The 23,106-nt window shown below is 41.3% G+C and overlaps 2 protein-coding genes and 1 long non-coding RNA gene across 4 annotated transcripts in view; 2 read left to right on the top strand and 1 right to left on the bottom strand.

Moving 5' to 3' along the window:
- Positions 1-23,010, top strand: part of LOC138971022 (uncharacterized) — a 33,245-nt gene extending 10,235 nt beyond the window's left edge. Inside the window, exons 2-10 of the mRNA XM_070343621.1 lie at positions 6,293-6,405; positions 6,777-6,811; positions 7,214-7,321; positions 7,807-8,057; positions 8,333-8,429; positions 9,489-9,641; positions 17,887-18,001; positions 21,068-21,120; positions 21,988-23,010. Coding sequence (XP_070199722.1) covers positions 6,323-6,405; positions 6,777-6,811; positions 7,214-7,321; positions 7,807-8,057; positions 8,333-8,429; positions 9,489-9,641; positions 17,887-18,001; positions 21,068-21,120; positions 21,988-22,769 — 1,677 coding nt within the window. The 5' untranslated portion in view covers positions 6,293-6,322 and the 3' untranslated portion in view covers positions 22,770-23,010. The remainder of the gene's footprint in view (positions 1-6,292; positions 6,406-6,776; positions 6,812-7,213; positions 7,322-7,806; positions 8,058-8,332; positions 8,430-9,488; positions 9,642-17,886; positions 18,002-21,067; positions 21,121-21,987) is intronic.
- LOC138971029 (uncharacterized) overlaps positions 1-23,106 on the bottom strand; it is a 417,720-nt gene that overhangs the window by 110,591 nt on the left and 284,023 nt on the right. The gene's annotated exons all lie outside the window — the stretch shown is intronic.
- On the top strand, positions 260-2,274 carry LOC138971018 (uncharacterized). The gene is made up of 3 exons (XR_011457146.1): positions 260-395; positions 853-958; positions 1,254-2,274. It is a non-coding gene; the product is annotated as an uncharacterized lncRNA (long non-coding RNA).

Genomic DNA, 23,106 nt, shown 5'->3' with positions numbered 1-23,106 from the left:
TTGGTAAAAATGAGATTTTCATATCATAATGCAGAGGGGAAAAAGGCGCATCTTGTGTCAAAATTTCTAAGATGTGCGATCAATATTTATGGACTTTTTGAAGAAGTAAGTCCACTAAAAAAAATGTAATCGAAGGATAAAAATCGGCAAATGGAAGCAAGTCCAGGGACTTTTGGTTTTCAGGTTTGCACTGGACTTACTTCCTTGCAAGCCTCAAAACGAGTTTGCATGGTTTAGCGCTCTATGTCCATTAACCAATCGCGTTCACCCTTTTGTAATCCTGACTGCGGTTAACCAATCAGAACTAAGCTTATTGTATCATTATTTCCCTGGCCTTTGTCGGGGAAAATGGCGATGAGAGCTGCTGCCGACGTGTTCAACTATCCGAAGCAACAGTAAGTTGGTTTGTTTGTTTCATTCTTGTTGTTGGCAGTTTTGCGTTCCGGTCTGAAATGACTCTCTCTCAATAGGTGTATGGGAATTTACAACGACAACACTGATTTTCTGACTGATTTGGGTATTCCAATGTGCACTTGCATTACGGAGCTAGCAAGTAAAATGCCATAGTTCAAATGCCCATTTATTATAGTTTTGTTGTTGTACGCTACTTCCACCGTGACTTCTTGACTATTCACTTCTGCTATTTTCATCATGATATTTATGGATGCATATAGCATGTTTCTAATACAAAGAGATAGTTGTTTTGATCTAGAATGAGTGACTTGTGGTCTTGAGCACTGACAGCGTGTTAGATCTGGAACGGCAGTATGACATTATACTGGAGGATTGTTATCCGGTCTCTTTGTGCTTCCAACCATCGGAATAAGTATTATGTCCTATTGTATTTGACAGAAATGTGATTCGAAGTGGGACAGGCAGCGACGACAGCTGCAGCACACATGCAGTCTGAGGGATACTCGCCACCACTGCCCCTTTATGTTCAAGGGCCCAAAACAAGGTATGTTTCACTGACACAGCCAAAAATAGCGTGCAACATTTTTTCATTCCTTTCTTTTCTCGGGCTGAAGAGGTATATTTTAAAACGAGCAACATCTTTACATCATTTTCGTTGCAGTAGTATTAGTATCATCATCAGCAGCAGTAATCGTTTGTCATTATAGTAGCCCGGAGGGGGGGGGGAGGGGGGGGGGGGAGGTGATGTGCGCGGGAGAGGAAAAGAATGATGTGAAGGAGGGTGGGGAGGAGATTTGTCAATAAAATGTCTCACTTTTGCTGCCTTTTTCATTTGACAGATGTGTAAGCGTTGCTGGCAGGTTGCAACTGCGAGATACAACCACCTCGGCTTGCAGGAGAAGAGGCCACAATGGACCTTGCCCAGATGAAAATGCCAGCAACATACGACGGTTATGGGCCAAAGAAGAGGAAGAGGAGTAATACTGACAACTTTCAGTTTGACAATAACAGATGCTGAGCGCAGAGATGCAGAACGTGGGGACGAGGAGGGGGAGGAGGTGGGGGGATTGTATGTTGTTTGTTAGTTATCCAAACAGGCTCATGGAAAAAAATCTACATCCAGTTAATCGCTGTAGTTGATAATTGTCATCAGTCGGATGGCAGAATGTCAGTGAATAGTTTTAGAAGGGATGTAGACTGTAACTGGGGTAGATGGGGTGATAAATGAATATACTACATCATAGTTTGCAGGTTTGTGGCCGGTTTTGCTAGTTGAACACTCAACTACAATGTTTGTGGACAGTGTGTGAATTACTATGTAATTCTACAAGCAAATGTAGCGCGCATGGTGTACAACTACAAATGGTTATATAGTTCATCACACAGTTTTCAAGACTAATTAAACACATTTTGTTCAAAAGTGGAACATTTCAGCTGAAAGTCAACACTGCACGGTAATGTTGTTAACTCTGGTATAATGGCGGTTTGTCAAACCATTTCTTTTTGTCATGCTGTTGCTTTAATTTTGTGTCCTTTGGAAATCAAGACTGCACGATTATCTATTGTTAATTCTGGTATAATGGCGGCTTGTCAAACCAGTTCTTTTTGTCATGCTGTTGCTTTAATTTTGTGTACTTTATAAATCAAGACTGCACGATGACCTATTCTTAATTCTGGTATAATGGCGGCTTGTCTACCCAGTTCTTTTTGTCATGCTGTTGCTCTAATTTTGTGTACTTTGGAAATCAAGACTGCACGATGACCTATTCTTAATTCTGGTATAATGGCGGCTTGACACACTAGTTATTTTTGTCATGCTGTTGCTTTAATTTTCTGTCCTTTGGAAATCGTTAGTCAAACTCAATAAATAAAACGTTTTATTGTCAGATCCTGGATTCTAATTCTTATTAGCAAACGAAAGTGAGAAAGACAGTGAGAAGGAAAGAAAAGGTGTGTGTGTGTGTGTGTGTGTGTGTGTGTGTGTGTGTGTGTGTGTGTGTGTGTGTGTGTGTGTGTGTGTGTATGTGTGTGTGTGTGTGTGTGTGTGTTACAGACAAGCAGCAAGATAAAAAGCGTGTGTGTGTGTGTGTAAACGTTTTCTTAGATTTTTATTTTAATATTAAAAGACTTGCGTTCAAGTCAATATTTGTCTTGTGAATATCAAAAGAGAGTATCAAGACTTGTATTAAAAATAATGATCTTTTTAAACGATATCAATGACACAAGAACGGATTAACAATAAAGTTAATCATGAGTGAGCGACTACAGAATGATAAGCAAAACGAGGAACCAAGACAAAGTTAATCACAAAAGAAAATGCAAATTGTTCACCAAGGAAGTTGTGCATTCAGAAATTCACGAAATCACTGGACGTAAAGTAACATTTGAAAAAACGTTCCAAAAGCAGTGTTGCGTGTATTTTCTTTTACTTTCAATTTTCGGAGATAATAAATTAGCAGAAAGCAGTAAGTCCACTTGCTGCTCTATGCCCTATTCTCAGCCAGATATATCGACCAGGATATAATATGGCAGAAAGCAGTAAGTCCAATGCTGCTTTTTGCCATTTTTTTAAAATAAGATTTAAGTCGGGATATAATTTGGCAGAAAGCAGTATGTCCTCTTACTGCCTTTTACCATTATTTTTGAGTGAATGAGTTTAGGGAATTAATTCGGCAAAAGGCAGTAAGTCCACAAAAATCATTATTTCTAAGTGATGAATCAAAAGAGGGTTTTAATATTCATAGCAGAAACGCACAATAATGCCCTACATGTTATCAGCAAACAAACAAGAGGCGAAGCCTTCAAGGCTCACGTAAGAAATCGACAAACAGTAACACAAACTCAATCACACACACACACACACACACACACACACACACACACACACACACACACACACACACACACACACACACACACACAGAAAGAGCATAGGTGAAACTGTGCAAGAAAGCGATACACTAGATCTAGATCTGTCTGTCTGCATGTAGCCTACTTACAAGGACACGACTGCCAACTAGTCTCGGCGCGCTCAAAATAATAATGATCGAGACTGTCAGTACTTCCTTCGCGTGACGTCTAACCCTCTTACGTCATAATGTGACGTTAATGTGACCTCTTCAAATGTTAGAGTTTCTACCACAGACATACACACGCACACACGCACGCACGCACGCACGCACGCACGCACAGACAGACAAAGTTTATCATCGCATAGGCTACACTTACGTGAGCCAAAAAATCAGTTAAAGCTTTTCATTCCAAAACAGTGATGCAAACAGAAAATGTCGATTTTCTCGAAACTATGTTTCATGGACTTGCTTCCTTCTGCCTTTACACGGCAGAAATGGTGTTTGTGTAACACTTTTTGGACACAATGACAGATTCCTGGCCATATATGAAAATCATCCGACCTGTTAATAACTTTCCCCGTCAGATTTCAACCTCTTATGCATTTTGCAGTTTGTGTGACTTAAGGTGACGACATGCAATACCGTGTTTACGATGGCAGTGTCAAGTACTCAGCTATTGCACTATACATTTTGTATATGATATGCTTTCCAAAGGCGCTTTGAAATGAAACGTGGCTGTTGGTGTACGTGTTCTTATTTGTGCAACCCGGAACTTCGTAACATGAGAATGCGAGACCTAGTGTAGTGCATTTGGCAGAGTTTCAGAGACGCGCAGACGCTTTATAAAAAACAACAAAGAGCTTCTGTTACATTCTATTCTCCTTTTTGCTTGCGGATTTTATTTTTAACCTGTTCACAAAAGGTTCCCACTCTGCACATGAAGTAGGCAGGGTGTAGATGTCTGACATGTGTCATAGTAGCAAGAAACGCTCATTTAATGTAAAAGGGTGTAGATGTCTGACATGTGTCATAGTAGCAAGAAACGCTCATTTAATGTAAAAGGGGGTAGATGTCTGACATGTGTCATAGTAGCAAGAAACGCTCATTTAATGTAAAAGGGTGTAGATGTCTGACATGTGTCATAGTAGAAAGAAACGCTCATTTAATGTAAAAGGGTGTAGATGTCCGACATGTGTCATAGTAGCAAGAAACGCTCATTTAATGTAAAAGGGTGTAGATGTCTGACATGTGTCATAGCAGCAAGAAACGCTCATTTAATGTAAAAGGGTGTAGATGTGTGACATGTGTCATAGCAGCAAGAAACGCTCATTTAATGTAAAAGGGTGTAGATGTGTGACATGTGTCATAGTAGCAAGAAACACTCATTTAATGTAAAAGGGTGTAGATGTCTGACATGTGTCATAGTAGCAAGAAACACTCATTTAATGTAAAAGGGTGTAGATGTCTGACATGTGTCATAGTAGCAAGAAACGCTCATTTAATGTAAAAGGGTGTAGATGGCTGACATGTGTCATAGTAGCAAGAAACGCTCATTTAATGTAAAAGGGTGTAGATGTGTGACATGTGTCATAGCAGCAAGAAACGCTCATTTAATGTAAAAGGGTGTAGATGTGTGACATGTGTCATAGCAGCAAGAAACGCTCATTTAATGTAAAAGGGTGTAGATGTGTGACATGTGTCATAGTAGCAAGAAACACTCATTTAATGTAAAAGGGTGTAGATGTGTGACATGTGTCATAGTTGCAAGAAACGCTCATTTAATGTAAAAGGGTGTAGATGTCCGACATGTGTCATAGTGGCAAGAAACGCTCATTTAATGTAAAAGGGTGTAGATGTGTGACATGTGTCATAGTAGCAAGAAATGCTCATTTAATGTAAAAGGGTGCAGATTTCTGACATGTGTCATAGTAGCAAGAAACGCTCATTTAATGTAAAAGGGTGCAGATTTCTGACATGTGTCATAGTAGCAAGAAACACTCATTTAATGTAAAAGGGTGTAGATGGCTGACATGTGTCATAGTAGCAAGAAACGCTCATTTAATGTAAAAGCCCAGACAGATCTGTAGTGGTGCAAAATATTGCTTACAAGGGAAGCAAAGTATACCGTTACATTAACGAGATTGCACACATAATTTCCTTTTCTATTTCACAGATCACACAGTAAAAGGCATAGCCCTGTTCGTGCAATTAAATTCATTGTTTTGAGTAAGGACATTATTCCAAAAATCAACAGTATGTCTGCTTCCTGCGCATTGAAGGGATTTGATTTAATGATCTGATGTCAACGCAAAAATATAATGGCTAGAAAAGCAAAATGTTCATGTGACTTACCTTCGAAATAAGTTACATATATCAGAGTAAATCATGTGCTGTTCTAGTTCCTGGAAATTTGAAGACATGATAATTTCTTCTTTAAGGCACACACTCTAGATACTCCCCTGTGTCGGAAGTCAATGTTGTTTGGCATTCGGTCTGTCAACAATCTCCTTGCTGCTTTCATACGATTGCACAAAGACCGAAATGGTTCACTTCTGTTCACTTGTTACTTTTAGTCCAATTACCTGCAAGGGTGAAGTCCTAAGAAATGTGTTCCCATATTGCGATTCTATTACTATGCTCCAGTTTTAGCCTTTCACATATATGTTGTGTGTGTTTGTTTTGTTTTGTTATGTTGGAGGTTTTTGTTTGTTTGTTGTTGAATTTTTGCTTGATGCATAGACAGCCAACAACAAAAAGCGGTGTTTCTAATTGACAGACGTAGCCCCGAAGAATTCCTACATCACATTACGTCAGTCATGCCATCAACGTTATCTATTTGCATGAAACAATCGTCTCGATGTTTTGCTCTGTTATAAATATGTGCATATCTCTTATGGCACCTCCCTACTAGCAGATGTTCAATGAGTATTATGTCCGGTGAGCATCGCGAGTTTTGTCTGCACTTATTACCTACAATTTTGTTGCCTGATATATGATTATAACTTTATTTTAATTCTATTTTTCAGCTGTCAATTCCTCTGTGTTTTGCTTCCACAATGAGGTACCGGTTAAGCTTGTTCTGTCCAGTGCTGTTCCTGTTTATTCTTAGCATAGCGACCGAGACTTGTTTCAACCCACGGTAAGCTATAAGTACCAGTGTATTGGACCTATCGAATCTACTGAATTAGAGAGAGAGAGAGAGAGAGAGAGAGAGAGAGAGAGAGAGAGAGAGCAGGGGTAAGAGAGAGAGAGAGACAGAGAGAGAGAGAGAAGAGAGAGAGAGAGAGAGAGAGAGAGAGAGAGAGAGAGAGAGAGAGAGAGAGAGAGAGATAAACGACAAAAAGTGTCATTTTGAAATGTCGCTCTCCACCAAAAGCATGTGAAGCCAAATGGAGCCAAATCTTTTTCTCAAGCATTTAATACTAAAAGAAACAATTACAATCGGTATAATTTGCTGCTTTTTGTTTTGTTTTACCCTTTTGTTGAATTTATTTGTTTTTTCTCGTTTAGGCCGGCAAATGCATCTTATCAAGCAGACTCTCTTGGTGAGAAGTTCATACGTGTGTGTGTGTGTGTGTGTGTGTGTGTGTGTGTGTGTGTGTGTGTGTGTGTGTGTGTGTGTGTGTGTGTATGTATGTTTGTGTGTGTGTGTGCATGTGTATGTTTGCGTGCGTTTGTGTTTCCAAATATCTGGTTTTGTATGTGGAGGGGGGGGGTGCGGGTGTCTGTGTCTGTATTTCTCTGTCTGTTCCTGGGTACCGATGATCTTTGCTCAGGTACAGTTTCACCTTTACTCTTACATTCTCGATGCGTTTGTATGAGGTTTAACCAAGAAAAAACTGTCGTTTCTGAAGTATTATTGCTTAATGGCTGAACTTTAAAATGTTTGAACCTATTTTAGTGTTACAGGGCAAAATTTGTCAACGTGTGTCCTTTACTGTGTGCAGTCTCATTTGAATCCCCAACCGATGTAAGCTGCTGCTTTGAAGGAGACCTTTGCCACTACAGTCAAGGTTGCGTTGACAGCGGTATGAGCAACTGGAGCACAAACAATGGTAGGTTAAAGTTCGTGTTCAGTTTTCCTGTCTTTGGTGGACTGGGTTGTGTTATTTAATCATCCGTCTGTCTGTCTGTGTCTTTTGTTTACCTTACTCTCTCTCTCTTTGTTTGCCTTCTGTGCTCTCTCTCTCTGTCTCTCTCTCTCTGTCTCTCTCTCTCTCTCTCTCTCTTTCTGTTCTCTCTCTCTTCTCTCTTTCCATCTCTTTTTTGTGCCCAGTGTCGATCTTTATTTCAGTCACAATCAAAGTAAACATAAACAATGTATTTTCGTATGCGTTAATGCGCTCGATTAATACCTATGGAACTTGCATGCTGTCTTCTCCTGAACAGTCATCAGCGTTTAGGTTTGGTTTGGGCCTGCATTTATTTTAAAGATTGTCACTAAAATGTTGCAGTGTTATTTAATTGATACTTATTTGTGGCTAATTCTAAGTCAACAGGTTTCAATGACAATTTCTTTTGTTTTTTGTTCACATCGAAGGCTATGCCAGTGTCAGTCAGAGCATTTCAAATAAGGGAGCCAGCGTATATTCCGTTCTGGAGTCTCCATGGGTCAAATTGTCTAAGCCAACCTGTGTAGAGTTTACATACTCCAGAGGCTTGCCGTATCAGCTCCAGGTGTTCCTTGCATTCAGAAACGTTGAACAGCCTTGCTTGATGGAAAACTCTACAGACGTCGCTAACAATGTGAATCATACTGCACGATTTAACATCGAACCGATGACAATAAAGGTATGATAAAAAAAACACATTCATGATTAAGAAATGATTTATTAGGAATAATCATTCGTGTACGTTCGTCTGTCATGTGTGTGTATGTGTGTGTGTGTGTGTGTGTGTGTGTGTGTGTGTGTGTGTGTGTGTGTGTGTGTGTGTGTGTGTGTGTGCGTGTGTGTGTGTGTACGACTATAACTGTTAGAATAACATGCTGACAAGCAATTCTTGCTCAATTATGTTTACCTGTGTCCGGCATAACCCGCCATTTAGAATGATCGACTGAATTGCAGATTCAGTTCCGAGTAAAGGGTGGAGGTGCTGGACAAGAAGTGCCACCTCCCAAACTTTACCCCATCAAAGTTCTTGAAGGCGGCTGTTCACAGAAGGGTAAAGTGACAATCATAGTTGTGGTCCTACGTTATACATTCTGTTTTGCAGAGGAAAAGGCCCGCAGTCACAGTTGTTTTGCCTTTCAAGTTAACATTGGGGTTGTGTGATAATGCGGTCGGCGAACGGGTTGTACAGGCAGAGTAGAGTTTTCGAGTTGTTTTCATTTCAGTTGTCGCTTCGGCTGTCGTACGATTACATTGTTTTTCCTAACTGAGTTTATTGCACTTTAAGATTGTTACCGACTCAATCTGACATGATTAAGCCAAATGAAACAACGGATACTTGCTCCATTTGAACACTTAGTAGATCGGGTATATTTATGATTAAAGGTGCAGCTGTATATAATTGGGAATGCAGCTGTATATGAGGCTATAATAGCCAAAATCAAATGTTAATGCACATGGCGCCACTGATGAAAATTAATTGAAAGTGCTCGTATACTAAAACCAGCGGCTCAAGTCAGGTAAAACAGAACGGAAACTGTAATTAACGCTGATCAAATCAAATACAGTTGTACAACAAACTGCCGCTTATCAAATCGCAAATGTTTTTATCAGAAAAAGTGAATGTACTCAAGGCAGCCGCGGACTAACTCTGGAAACAATTTTGAATCTACATACCACCACCCCTTTTTAAGTAAGACTCACAGAAATGCTGTATATCTGAAACTATTGAGAGTTTTTAATAAGACTTCATGTTATCCCAATATGCCATAGGACCTGTATATACCCATCGACCACTTTTTAAAAGTATACTGTTCTGAACAAACAAATAAAAGATGACGTAATTTGAACTCCACAGTCCAGCTGACATAGGTCTTGCACGACGAAATATGGATTCAAAAAAAGAATTTTACAGTGTTTATCCCTGATGGGACAACGTGGGTCGTGTACAACCCATACTTTTTATGCGTATTCGGATTGCAAGGGTCGTGTACGACCGTTACTTTTTACTTTGAATCCTTCTTTAAAAAGGATCATACACGACCCACATTATCCGGACTGCGTACTTCAAAGCATGACTCGGTGAAGATAAAGCTGTCTCAAATGTATTCAGATGGAGAATTTACAGAATTTTGGGCAAAACCTCTGCAAATGTCCACCCAGTGTAGACAAGCATCAGTCACCGCGACCTCGTCTAGCACAAGGCACACCACTGCCAGCAGCACAACAGGTCCAACGGCTACTGTTGGCAACATAACATCTCCAGGTAATGATCGTTCTCTTGCTAATCTGTTGCAGTGTTGTTTATTATACTAATTTTCTTAACCGTAATTCATAATGAAAAATATGTCTAATCTCCAAAGGAGTCCCATACTTATAAATTCCGATACACATTATTGCAATAATAATAAGACTGTCTGGTCTTCAGTTGCAAGAGAAACGAACCCAACATGACGCGGGAACTTAGAATGCTGTCGCAGATTCAATCAGATATAATGTACTTGGACATTAAAGGTCAACTTAACGCTGACATGAATTTATTCAGATAGAGACTCTACAACATCTCCTGCACAACCTCAAAACACGTCCGACCCTGGTACGGAAGTATCAGTCACCACAACCACGTCTACGACAAGATACCAAAATATCAGTGACAGAACAAGTCCAACGTCGTCCACTGTTGGCGACACGACGTCTCCAGGTATTGGTCGTTCTCTGGATAAGTTGTAGTGTTGTTAAAATATGCTGTTTGTTGAACACTATCTCATGATCGCTGTATATAGTCATGCAAAAGCAAGACACACACAAACATTCAAAAACAAAACATGAGAAGCCGGAAAGCTAGGAAACACAGGACAACATTTAAAAGTGTCCGTATTGCCGAGTTGCTTTTAAACACACCATCAAATCACAACACAATTTAGGAAAAACTTGTTTTTCACTTAAAATATAGAACATTTCTGCATTTTTGCGAAAAGTCAAAAATGTACACATTAACTGAGACAAATGACTGATTTGTTCGTAAGCCACAGTGACGGATTTAGGGGGGGGGGTAAGGGGACCCGCCCCCCCCCCCCCCCCTTCAGGGGAAACGAGAGAGGGAGAGAGAGAGAGGGAGGGAGAGAGAGAGAAAGAGAGGGAGAGAGAGAGAGAGAGAGATGATTAAATTACAGTTTCTGAGCTCAGGTGGCCCTAGATTGCAGCATTTTGCTTCCTTGAAAAAATATAATTCCGGGAGGGGGGGGGGGGATTGCCCCCGGACCCCCCTAGATCCGCCCTTGAGCCAGTCAAAGTAAATTGCGTTGCTATAGATAGACCATCAAAAGAAATGAAGATATTTTCACTTGACAAACAGCACTGTATTTTGGGATGAGAGGTGAGTTTTGAAGTGAGTTACGTTGCTCGGTAACTCGTCGCACTTAACAAATCCTAAACAAGTAACTTCCAAAACCAGGAATAAAACAACTCGCGCAAACAGAAATTGATACATTGAGTCAATATGTCCAGCTCACAGAAAAAAACTGAACGCACTGCATTTTTCACAAAGACAATACTGAACAGCTTGGACGATACCCGAGGCCGAGAAAGCGTTCACGTGCAAAGCATAAAGTTAAAAAACAAAGGAATACCGTACTCACCAATACAAGAACGAGACAAGACGGTACGAATTTTCGCTTATGGAAGCTTCATCAGGAAAAACAAGAACACAAAAGACAACAAAAAGCAGACGCAACACGGAACGAACAAGGTTTGAAAGAAAATGGAGGGGAAACACGCAAAAAAGGGAAGGAACTCTAGGAACGGAAATGAATGAAAGGGGAGAGAAGTGGTTAGATGAAGTCATGGGCACAGGCATACTAGACAAAAAGTGATACACATTCATAAAAGGGGGGGGGGGTGGTGACAGAGGGAAAAAAAAGAAAAAAAAAGGGGAGGGGGGGGGAAACAAACGTACGCACGCCCACGCACACATACACACAACCAAACACATGAATACACACACACACACACACACACACACACACACACACACACACACTTACACACACACACACACACATTCACACACAAACACACGTACCGTAAATCCACAGTATGTTTGGGGAATACAAGTACATCACATTTTCGCATTCAAACCGTCAGGTGTGGATGTGCCCAGGGATAATATGAAATCGGACTCTACTTGTTTTCTGTCTGTGGAGGTGCTGTACATTTGCCAGACACCTTTCACACGTGCATCCAGGGAGGTGTGGTTGCTGCTGTTGAAATGTTGGGCAACAGACCTACAGCGGCGATGCCGAATATCTGCCAGATGTTCGGTGAAGCGGGTAGAGAGGGTTCTTTCGGTCTCACCAATGTAGAGTACTTTGGGGCATTTGAGACAGGATATGGCATAGATGAGATTGCGGCTGGTGCAAGAGAACGTGCGTTTAATGTTGAAATCTTTTTGGGGGCCGGTCAGAGTGGTAGAATGGCAAATGTGGGGGCAGGTGTGGCAACGAGGGTATTGGCATGCGTGTGTGCCGGGTTGTAGGGGAACTGGCGAACGAAGAGAGGATCGAACCAGGGAGTCTCGAAGGTTGCAGTCCCGTCGGGAGGCCAACAAGGGTGGCAGGCTGAACGTTTCACCAACAGAGGGGCTAGACTTAAGGATGAACCAATTGGTTTTCAAAATGTGGCGAACAGGTAGGTTGTGGGGATGGTGGGTCAGAACTGCCACAGGTCTGTCTGATCTGTCTGAGGTGGATGATGGCTGCAGAGCTACTTGTCTCGGTATGCAGCGAACTTTATGTAAGGCCACATTCAAGAGGCTGGATGGGTAGTCACGTTGAAGGAAGAAGTCAGACATTTCTGCTGCTTTTTCTTCAAAGTCATCTGTGTCAGAACAGATGCGGCGCAGTCTGAGAAACTGGGAAAATGGAATGCTCCGGATGGTGGAAGAAGGGTGAGAGGAATGGAAAGTAAGGTAGGTGTGAGCATCAGTGTCTTTGTAATGAACACTGGTGGAAAGAATGCTATCAGACAGGGAAATGTTCAAATCCAGAAAGGCGACTGCGGAAGGAGAGATATCAAAGGTGAATTTGATGGAGAAATGGTAGTTACTGACAAAATGTATGTAATCAGTGAGGTCAGACAACGAGAGAGAGGTGGCACCGAGGCAATCATCGATGTAGCGTTTGCACAGTTCAGGCTGAGGTCCAGTGTAAGTGGAACGAATCTGGGATTCCAGGTGGCCCATGAATAGGCAAGCATAGGAAGGTCCCATTTTAGTGCCCATGGCGACACCACTTATCTGATGAAAGACTTGTCCATCAAACTCAAAAGTATTGAGCGTGAGGACAAGCTCCGCGAGACGGAGGAGGATCGGAGTGGGTGGGTCGCGAACAGAACGGTTGTCTAGGAAGAACTGAAGTGCTTGAAGTCCGTCGGAATGAGGGATGGAGGTATACAGAGAACACACATCCATGGTGAACAGAAGGTTGGGATGAAAAGAAGGGTTGTTGTTGATTTCACCCAGAAGGTGAAGCGCATGAGTGGTGTCTTTGATGTATGAAGGCAGTGTCTGAACGATTGGTTGCAAGAGATGGTCGAGGTACTGAGACAGATGCTCAGTGGGGCAACTGCAAGCGGACACAATAGGTCTGCCTGGAGAGTCAGGTTTGTGTATCTTGGGCAAGAGATACAATTTGGGTTGTTGAACTTGAGACTTGTTCAAGTGTTTTGCAGTAGGAGGAAGCTTGTTTTGTGTGACAGCAGTTTTAATGGTCTGGGCAATGAGTTTTAATGGTCTACGCAAAGCATACATAACTCCGAGCTGTGGCCAGCTAATCGCTTGAAGTGGCAAGCCGGTATAGCGTAGTATCGCTTGTGCTTAACAGAAAAGCGCGATTTTCTTTATTCTTTTTAACTTTCTGAGCTTGTTTTCAATCCATTTTTAACCTTGCACTAATTAGTGTTTAAGTTTCAAACCTGAAACGCAAACCCATATTCCTGACTTAGTCAAAGATTGCTTGGCCTAAATCTAAACCAATTTCATTAAAAATTGGAGGCAAGACTGTGCCGTCTCAACTTTCACCAAAAGCCGGCTATGACATCATCAAAGAAATAATATATAAAAAATAATGTTTTAAAGTCTAGGGATCTCATTCACGCCGTGGATGGTGGCACGCCTAGTTTTTTCCACCGCAGGAACAACACCCAATTCGTTCCCCCGCAAGACGAACAACATGGTAGGTGTCTCCAAATTAATGCCTTAAAATAGTAGATAACCAGACTTTCTAGTATTGAAGTTTATATCATACTGTTCGGTACTTTATTTTGCATTGGATCAGCTAGTTGTCTTACCATTTACACTCTCGTGTACTACATAAGAGAAGAAATGTCATCAAGACAAGTCAGAAATACTGTCTCCCACGTTAAAAATGATGAAATAACACAAAGCACGGTCAACAGAAGGGCTTAAATCTTTTTGCTGGTCAAAGTCAAACTACTTGTGGATACTGCTCTTCATTTTTAAGTTTAAGCTTACCTTAGTTTAGACTCACGATCGGTTCAAAGATCAACAGTAAAATTTGACGGGGTAAGATCCCCCGCAGCTTGGTCAAAAATGCGGGGGACCTTATCTGGTGTCTGCGGGGGACCTTACCCACTGAGAATCGAGTACCACAAAATAACGCTAGATTAGAGCAGCTTATCCACGATGCTGGTGCCCAAAAACGCGCATACAAGGCTGCAAGGTATCGAAGATTAAACTGTGAGTATTAAAATAGTGCTTTAAATGGTAGTTCTAGGTTAATTGTACGAAATTGAGACCTCTCTGTATAATTTTCACGGACTTCGGCAGAAAATTGAACGCCACTGTTCACGAGTACACAACAAGACATAAATTACATATTATACATATAGCCTAGGCAATTCTGCTTTAGAATATCTATACTTAATAATGTGATTTGCCACAACGTACCTTCACGGGGCAATTCCTTTGCGAGATAACAATTTTGCTTCCGCGTGCGGGGGAACGAATTGGGTGTTGTTCCTGCGGTGGAAAAAACTAGGCGTGCCACCATCCACGGCGTGTCATTTGGAATACGTATAAGTTACAGCTCCGTCCATCCATGGTATCGCATGATATTTTGTCGAGACTGGGTCAATGAATATGATGACGTCACTCGAGGCTCTGCCGAGAGTGACGTCATTATATTCTTTCACCCCGTCGAGACAAAATATCACGCGATACCATGGATGGACGGAGCTGTAACGTATATATGGCATGACCAAAGTAAAGAGAATTTGTCATGGGATGTGGAAACAAATCATTGGAAATTCACCAAAGCCTAGAAGTTGTAGAACTATATTTTGTTTCATTCTTGGCAAGGCCAGTTTTGTCCAGTTCCGGAAAAGACATCATGAATTCATTCACCCTGCCGAGACGAAAAAAACAATTCCATGGATGAAAACGTATAAGCTTATTATCCTGTGATGCACCAAAGCTAAATTTTGAAATGTCTTCACAACGTACAGATAACTTGTAACGACATAATCGCCTTCACAAGACAGGAAAAACGCACACTTTGTTTTTCGTCTGCTACAAATCTAATCTTGTTGGGTGACGGAGAGATTAAAGCTTCAATCGTACCTTAATCAACAGGAATAAATGCTCAATCCGCTGTCAGTTCGCAACTGAACCTTGTTTTTTTTTCTTTAACTTTTTGGTTAACATTGAAACGGCAATCCAAAAGAGTGTTTCATCTGTTTCAAGACACAGGCTTAGCTCCTTTTGAGTTGCTTTTCAGTCTAAAATGACACCGGAAGCGAACAAATTGTCGCGTATACTGTCGTCACAAAAAGACGTCATGACAAAGTTACACGCAAAGCGAAAGAGACTTTGACGTCATTTACTTTTGTTCGGAATTTTCCGTCTGTTCCTAGCTTGTCAGTGAAGACCTGACGTGAGTAAGCTTACCCAAAACGTCTTTGTTCTCTATTCACATTGCAGCTGTGAAATAATCAGTCTTGTGTCTCGGTCGTGTAGGTACAGAGTTTGCTTCTGCAATCATTGTGTTCGTGTTGATGACGGCTTCATAAGACAAATCAGCGAATCTATAGTGAGGAAGACGTTTATAATGTACAAATCACCGAACCCAACCCATTTTTGTGTGTGCATTTTTCTGAAGAATAAACTGCATGTGATTAATTTCATCCGTTTAATGCTTGTCGAAACGAGCCATAAGGCTTTAGAATAAAAGATATCACGCATTGCTTCGCCCCATCTGATCACAGATGAGGTGAGATCTGCATTTCTGGTACGACCTTCCAGATTATCAACAGCGGGTTCATGGTCGGAATCAAGAGGTCAAATTTGCGTGGCTCCCAATCATTTCATAAAAGATTTCCATTTTCTTGTTTCTGCGGCTGCGCAAGTTATTTTGCCTAGGTCATGGCCGAACTTTAGGCCTACGGAGAAATATCGCTGGATATTTTCTCCCTAGATTAACAGAGACAAAGAAGGGAAGTCATGCTGTATGTATAAGTTACAGCTCCGTCCATCCATGGTATCGCCTGATATTTTGTCGAGACTGGGTCAATGAATATGATGACGTCACTCGAGGCTCTGCCGAGAGTGACGTCATTATATTCTTTCACCCCGTCGAGACAAAATATCACGCGATACCATGGATGGACGGAGCTGTAACGTATATATGGCATGACCAAAGTAAAGAGAATTTTTCATGGGATGCAGCAACAAATGATTGGAAATTCAACATGGGCAATCAACCCAAGCCTAGAAGTTGTAGAACTATATTTTGTTTCAGTCTTGGCAAGGCCAGTTTTGTCAATTTTCTTGTTTCTGCGGCTGCGCAAGTTATTTTGCCTAGGTCATGGCCGAACTTTAGGCCTACGGAGAAATATCGCTGGATATTTTCTCCCTAGATTAACAGAGACAAAGAAGGGAAGTCATGCTGTATACACATATACACACCCACACTTGTACACACATACACACGCACGCACGTTTACGTCCTAATATAATTTGATTACACTACAATTAGTTAAATATCATAATTATTTAACTTTCTGAAGGAATACTTATATCTATTTTTGGACATGGCAAATTGTGAACACTTTAAAACAACGCTTTCATATCACTTAACATGCACATTTATCAGATTACGATCTCTCTTCTTGTGCCTTTTTTCAAAATGTGGATGATCATCTACTGATACGTTTTGCAGGACGGTGCAAACATGTCAGGGTCAGTTTGGACTTTTTTTTTTCTTTTTCTTTTTTATATGTGATAGTAGGGACCCGATCTGCTCGGCATTGTGTCAATATTTGGTAAAAAAATCGATCGGATGTTCCAGGAAATATTTTCATGCGAATCGAGAAACTTTAGCCCACGTAAACGTCATGTTATTTCGCTATTTTCAGCCATATCGGAAAGACGCGTTACAGTTTAAAAGAAACACATCATTACAACCAGGGATTTACACCACTTCCAACATAGGTCCTGTGATTGTAACTGATTGAACAGATACGTCATTCAACTACCCAACCCTCGTTTATCTAATTATTGGCATGTCATCATATTTAATATTCCGTATGATAAAGTCGGTCCGATAGAATTCTCTACCTTTTTGTCAAACTTTTTTCAACACACTCTGACAATATCACAAGCAAAATATTTGCGGAATCTATTGTTTTAGTCATTCAGTGTCCGATCTCTTTAATTAGATATAATGTTGTAGGAGATAAAAGGTCAATTTAATGCTGTCATGAACTTTTTGAATTTATTCAAATGGAGACTCTACAACATCTTCTGGACGACCTCAAAGCACGTCCACCCTATCAGGCACCGCGACATCATCTTCGGAAGAGTCTCACACTGCAAGCGACAGAACAGATCCGATATGGTCACCTGTGTGCTACAGGTCGCCTCCAGGTAATAACCGTTCTCTTTTTGAACTGCAGTGTTGAAACGCTGTTTTCTGGGCGGTGTGTGTGTGTGTGTGTGTGTGTGTGTGTGTGTATGTGTGTGTGTGTCTGTGTGCATGTGTGTATGTGTGTGTGTGTGTGTGTATGTGTGTGTGTGTGTGTGTGTGTAGTAAGTAAATAAATTTTTCATAGATCATTTCTGCATTTGCTAAAAGGCCTTCTCTAGTTCAATTTTCCCCTCCAGCGATACCAACCGGAAATGTAACTCCAGACGGCGAGACTTGCAAAGAGTACGTACAGTGATGCAAGCTGTTGCCAGCTGATCGTTTGAAGTGACAAGCCGGCAAAGCGCACAGCGTGTGTGTGTGTGTGTGTGTGTGTGTGTGTGTGTGTGTGTGTGTGTGTAAGTGTGTGAGTGTGTGGGTGTGGGTGTGTGTGTATGTGTGTGTGTGTATGTGTGTGTGTGGGTGTGTGTGAGTGTATGTGTGTGTGTGTGTGTGTGTGTGTGTGTGTCCTAGGAAGTAAATACATTTTTCATAGATCACTTCTGCATTTGCTAACCGCAAACTTAACTCCAGACGGCGAGAGTGATAACAGCGCTGCTGCCATCGCTGGGGTTATGGTAACTGCCGTTGTGCTCGTCGTCGTCATCATCGTCGTCGTCATTGTCTACAGGAGAAAACGTCGCCAAAGGTAAGGCCTTGATTTATGTTTTTGTGATAAAAGATGAAATGGCTGCAGAACCCTTTGTAAAGCTTCGGAGTTCACAAAATTCCTTTACGGTATAGGTGTGCAAACTTCGACTGTGCCCGAACAAAGTAACGTTATCACGGGGAAAGAAAGGAATCAAGCAAACTAACAAAACAGCCCAGGACGCCGCGCGTTCACATGGTCAAATAAGGCAACAGCAATAAAATAGTCTGTTTACGGTATCCCGACCGACCCTATTTTTTTCGCGCGACCCTAGACTTTTTTTTAGCATTTGGGGAAGAAAGAAAAAAAAATAATAATAATAATAATTGTCAGTAGGTACTGGTGTCACATGACTGATGTGAACCAGTTGATTGGCTAATGGCGATACGCTAAAACCGTTAGCGCACTCCAAGAGTGCGCTAACTTTTCCACAGAGCGTATTCTTCCGCCCTTTGCCTAAGCGAGACTGTACTCTCATCCTCAGAATTAATAAATGACATGTAGCTTATATTCTCCACAATACCAAATGGCCATAAATTTCCTGCTTCTCAATTAAAGCAGAAGTGGGTTTTTTTCTGACAGATTGCATGTGCCTGTGCCACAGTGCCACTGATCTAAAAATAGAAGCCGCTGCGTCTCAACTAATTTTCGACTTGCATCTATGAACAAGGCAAGAACAATCGAAATCGAAAATGTGTAGGGTTCCGAACGTTCTTACCATATATAAGACTTATTACCAGCCTGCCTCATGCGTGCAGATTCAATGCAACGTGACGAGCAATTTTTGTTTTTGAAATGAGACTGCCGTTGTTCGATTGCTCTAGCCTAACAGACGACATAAACCCCGCTCAGCAAATAAACATGTTGGGCAAATGTGAACGAAAAACCGATGGGGATATAATACGTGTAGAGTTCAGAGCATTCTTACTGTTCATATTTAGTACCAGACTCCTCGATGAGTGAAGATACAACACGAGAAACATACCACATTTATTTTGAAAATGTGCTAACCGTCGAGCAGTCGATCATTGAGTCAATTCAAGCGGCACCACTCTGCACAGTCAATCCGTCGAAGCTCGACTGGAGGTTTTGAATCGCAAATGACTTGTCTAAGTGCACAGCCCTTTCTCCGAGTTCCAATGAGATCTCTATTAAAGATTATCACTTTTTAGCTTAACGCTACACTGGAAGTTACCAACAGAAATTAAAACAAGAGTTTGCGTTATGACGAAAGCACGACACACTCGAGACAGCCCACACAAAACTTCAGTCTTCCACGACCTGACCACACAGTTATGCCTATTCAAATGCGCGTTTTGAATCATCTTTTTTCTCTGGCGGTACTGACAATATCGTTATTGAAACAATCCCAGTGCACTAAGGGATTTATAGAGCAAATCTCGAAAATAATTATTGAACTCAGCGCTATATGCGCTTCGTTCAATAATGAATTTTCTCGATTTGCTCTATAAATCCCTTTGTGCACTGGGATGTCTCAATAACTTAAATAATAAGTCCTTTTTTTTGGCAAAATAACTAAAAAATATGTTTTTTGGGAGAAAAAAAAATCCCGACCTACCGACCCTTTTAAGAAGAATAATAAGAATAAGAATACTTTATTATCTCATAGAGAAATTCAGGCGTGGTACATAACAATAATACAAACAGGACATTTTTACATAAGACATATAGCACTATATAACAGGGCAGGTTATAACCACACCTCCCACATACCTCTTGCCTATGTTACCGTAAACAGACTATTTTTTTTGTTGGCCTAAGACAATACACAGATTTAGATCTGGCACTTTTCAGGACGTGTACGGAAACGTGTACGGATAACGTCATCAAATCTCGTTTTTACGTCACGCGTTTGCCAAGATCTACACGTCTTGGTGGGAGCAAAACAAGGTATAGAGAAACAAAGTGAGTCACAGGTGACGCAATATCTGCACGTACCCGTACAGGTCTTTGCTACACGTTCGACCATCTAGAACACTGTATTATTGAAGTCACGTTGTCGCTCGACCAGGTCTCGAATTAGTAGGCAGGTACGTATGCTGTCAGAAAATTAGTATATAACACAAACTGAAAGCTTTGTGAACCCGCCTCTGAATGTTTCAAAGATTTGGTCTTTAGGTTGACAACAGAGAAAGGTTGCAAAGGCATTATATATCTCTCGCCTACAATTTACATGCAGGAATTTTTTATTTGAACAGGGTAGGAAAAAGACTACAAAAAAATGCGTATGTTTTATTTCGTGATTTTATCTGTCAGTTCTCCTGTACGTTCTTATGCGGTCTCTTTTCATGTCTCAAGTGCGACATGTATCTTTTTGCAAGAAATTGCTAGGTCAACCTAAAATCCCCTGAACATTATTTGACAGCGTAAACATCTAACCACCTTCTTCGTTCGCGAATTGAATTTTCTGTCTGATGTTGTTCCCCCTTTGTTAATATTATGAAGTATTCAAAATATACGATGCATGGAAGTACTAGTCGCGTCAAGCGATATCAAAACATTAAGTCGATATGTCGGCCTAAAACTGAAAGATCGACACTGAAATCCCGGAATCAGTCATCATGGAGACTACACAAAACTGGCGAGTCGAAACCTGTTGACCGAGACGGGTCCACTTGGTATCGGCAATGCATGCCACTATAAGACCTAATTCATAAAAAAAATTGTTAATGCAATTCGATTTTAATGGCAAATTTAATGAACAAACTGATCAATGTTTAAGTATCCGACCTAGCTACTGTCCGGACTGAGTCAAAGTAAGTTTGAAAAAAGTGTCACGCAATTTGCTTATTAAATAGAGAAGAAGAAAAATGTGAGTCGGGATATTTTCTGGAAGAACTCGAGCTCACGTGTAAAGTTTTACACACATCTGTCAGGTTGTTTCCCTGAAATTGTTGCACACACACACACGCACACGCACACGTACACCTCCACGCTCGTCTCCATTCCTGGTCTATCTGAAAACATTTAGTCAAAACTTGACCCCAACAAGTTGTAAACTTACAGGCAGTTTGCTTTATATAATTATGTTTTGCTTTGTTACAGCAAACCTGACGATGACAACGAAAACACCGAGGACCTGTCAACGACAGCTGGAGGTAAGGACAGTTCTGGTTATCAATAATTTATTGTGTTTAAATATATTTAGTACATACTTATTAATTGTGTCTCAAACAAAATGCACAGCCACTGTTATGGGTTAATTGGTGGGAACTTGGCCAGAGTTTAAGAAAATGCTATCTAGTAAAATCTCGACCTGTAACTTTCGGGTTCCAATTTTTTTTCTTGGTTTAAACACAATTTTATTCAAAATACATGACATGAAACAATTGACAAAAATGCAGCTAGGACACGAACTCAAGCAGATGCTTATTTGACGTGATCATAACAATGCTAAGTTACACAAGTTTTCATGATGGTGGACAACACAATTATTAACCAGAAGAACAAAATGTAGGAGGGGGTATGGGGAACTTAATCAAAACAGGAGGATTTACAGAGAGAAAAAAAAAGTGGGTTCCAATTTAAAGGCGTCTGCAAATCATTTCAGATTTTCTTGCTTCTCATACCCTGTATATCTGTTCCAGTTGTAACGAGTGTGTGCGTGGTGTGTATCATTGTGTTTTATCATTAGCTCAGCCAAAGTAGTGCTTTTTTTCAAGAATTGAAACAAAGTGGAATAAAACTTGTGAATAAACAACATCATTATCATCAACAACAACAAACAACGCACAACAACAACAACAACGACAACAACATTAACATAACCTGCAAAGAGTAACCGAACGTTCTAATAATAACAAAAACATTTCAAAACAAAAATTATGTTAACTATTTTCAGTCCATACGTTATTTACACTGAGCGACAAGAAGAACATCGTCATCAACAGCATCAAGAAGAACAATTACGCACATTGGCTGACATACCATCTGATTATACTGATTTTGTTTCCTTCTGCGTGTAGGCACCAACGCGGGGAATACAGCCACTGAAAGACGAGGCAACCCGTTTTCACGTCGTGACGGCGACTACACAGACATCGACGTGGCAACAACACCGTCTTCAGACATCAACCCTTATGACCTGGCAGACGATGGCACCAACACCAACGGCTCTCTTAGTCCTAACCTCCAGCGGCTGAACGGGAGCAAAGAAGACGACTACAGTCGCATTGACGAGGCACAACCCGCTGCAGCCCACAGCGAGAAGAACGCGACACCAGAAAGACCAAACCCCAATGACGTGTACAGCGTTGTCAACAAACCAGGCAAGAAGACTCCTACTCCAGGGTACAGCCTCGCCAAAATCGTGGGTGAGAAACCGACCCAGCCCAATCCTAAGGATGTGTACAGTGTTGTCAACAAGAAAGGCAAGAAGTTTGAACCTGCAGCTAAACCCGGACAGCCAGACACCGAGTACAATACCATCAGCCATAATGGAAACAACACCTCTTCGCAAAAGGCTCCCGGGGGCGCAACTCCTGACACTTACAACAGAATTAGCGCAGTTCCTTCCCTTGGACTGAACGAGAACAGCCGCGCATGCACAAAACCTGAGGACGGTTTACTTACGGACGACTACAACAAACTGAACTTGGCTGGGAACGGGTCAATGAAGGAGAAAAGTGGAGCAGCTGGCGCAGCCTATGACCACGTGTGCAATGACCCTGATGATGGGTACAGCAAAGCACGGACTGGAAAACGGAACGTCGTTATTGATTCTGATTACCATCGCTTGAAGCCTTAAAAACAGTGATCCGTTATTTCATGATGATAAATCCGATTAGTTTTAACCTCGAGGGACCGTACTGTACTGTCCTTGATTAGCTTGAATCAAGCCGGTGCTAGTTTGAAAGCTGGATCAGTTTTTAGCAGGTTCTAATGCTTTGGGAGAGAAACGCTCGAATGGCAACAGTACAGCCTTCTTAACAGAATAATTGTGAATTATAAACGGGGGAGGTAATGACAAATTTTGACAGTAAGCATAGTGGGGGTGGGGTGGGGGGAGGGGGGGGGGTGGGGGGTGGGGGGTGGGGGGGGGGGTGGGGGCTTGGGGGTTGGGTAGACTTATTGTACATAAAAAC

The sequence above is a fragment of the Littorina saxatilis genome, linkage group LG7, assembly GCF_037325665.1.
Source record: "Littorina saxatilis isolate snail1 linkage group LG7, US_GU_Lsax_2.0, whole genome shotgun sequence".
In the NCBI taxonomy this organism is placed as follows: Eukaryota; Metazoa; Mollusca; class Gastropoda; order Littorinimorpha; family Littorinidae; genus Littorina; species Littorina saxatilis.
This window is presented reverse-complemented; position numbering and strand designations above follow the sequence as displayed.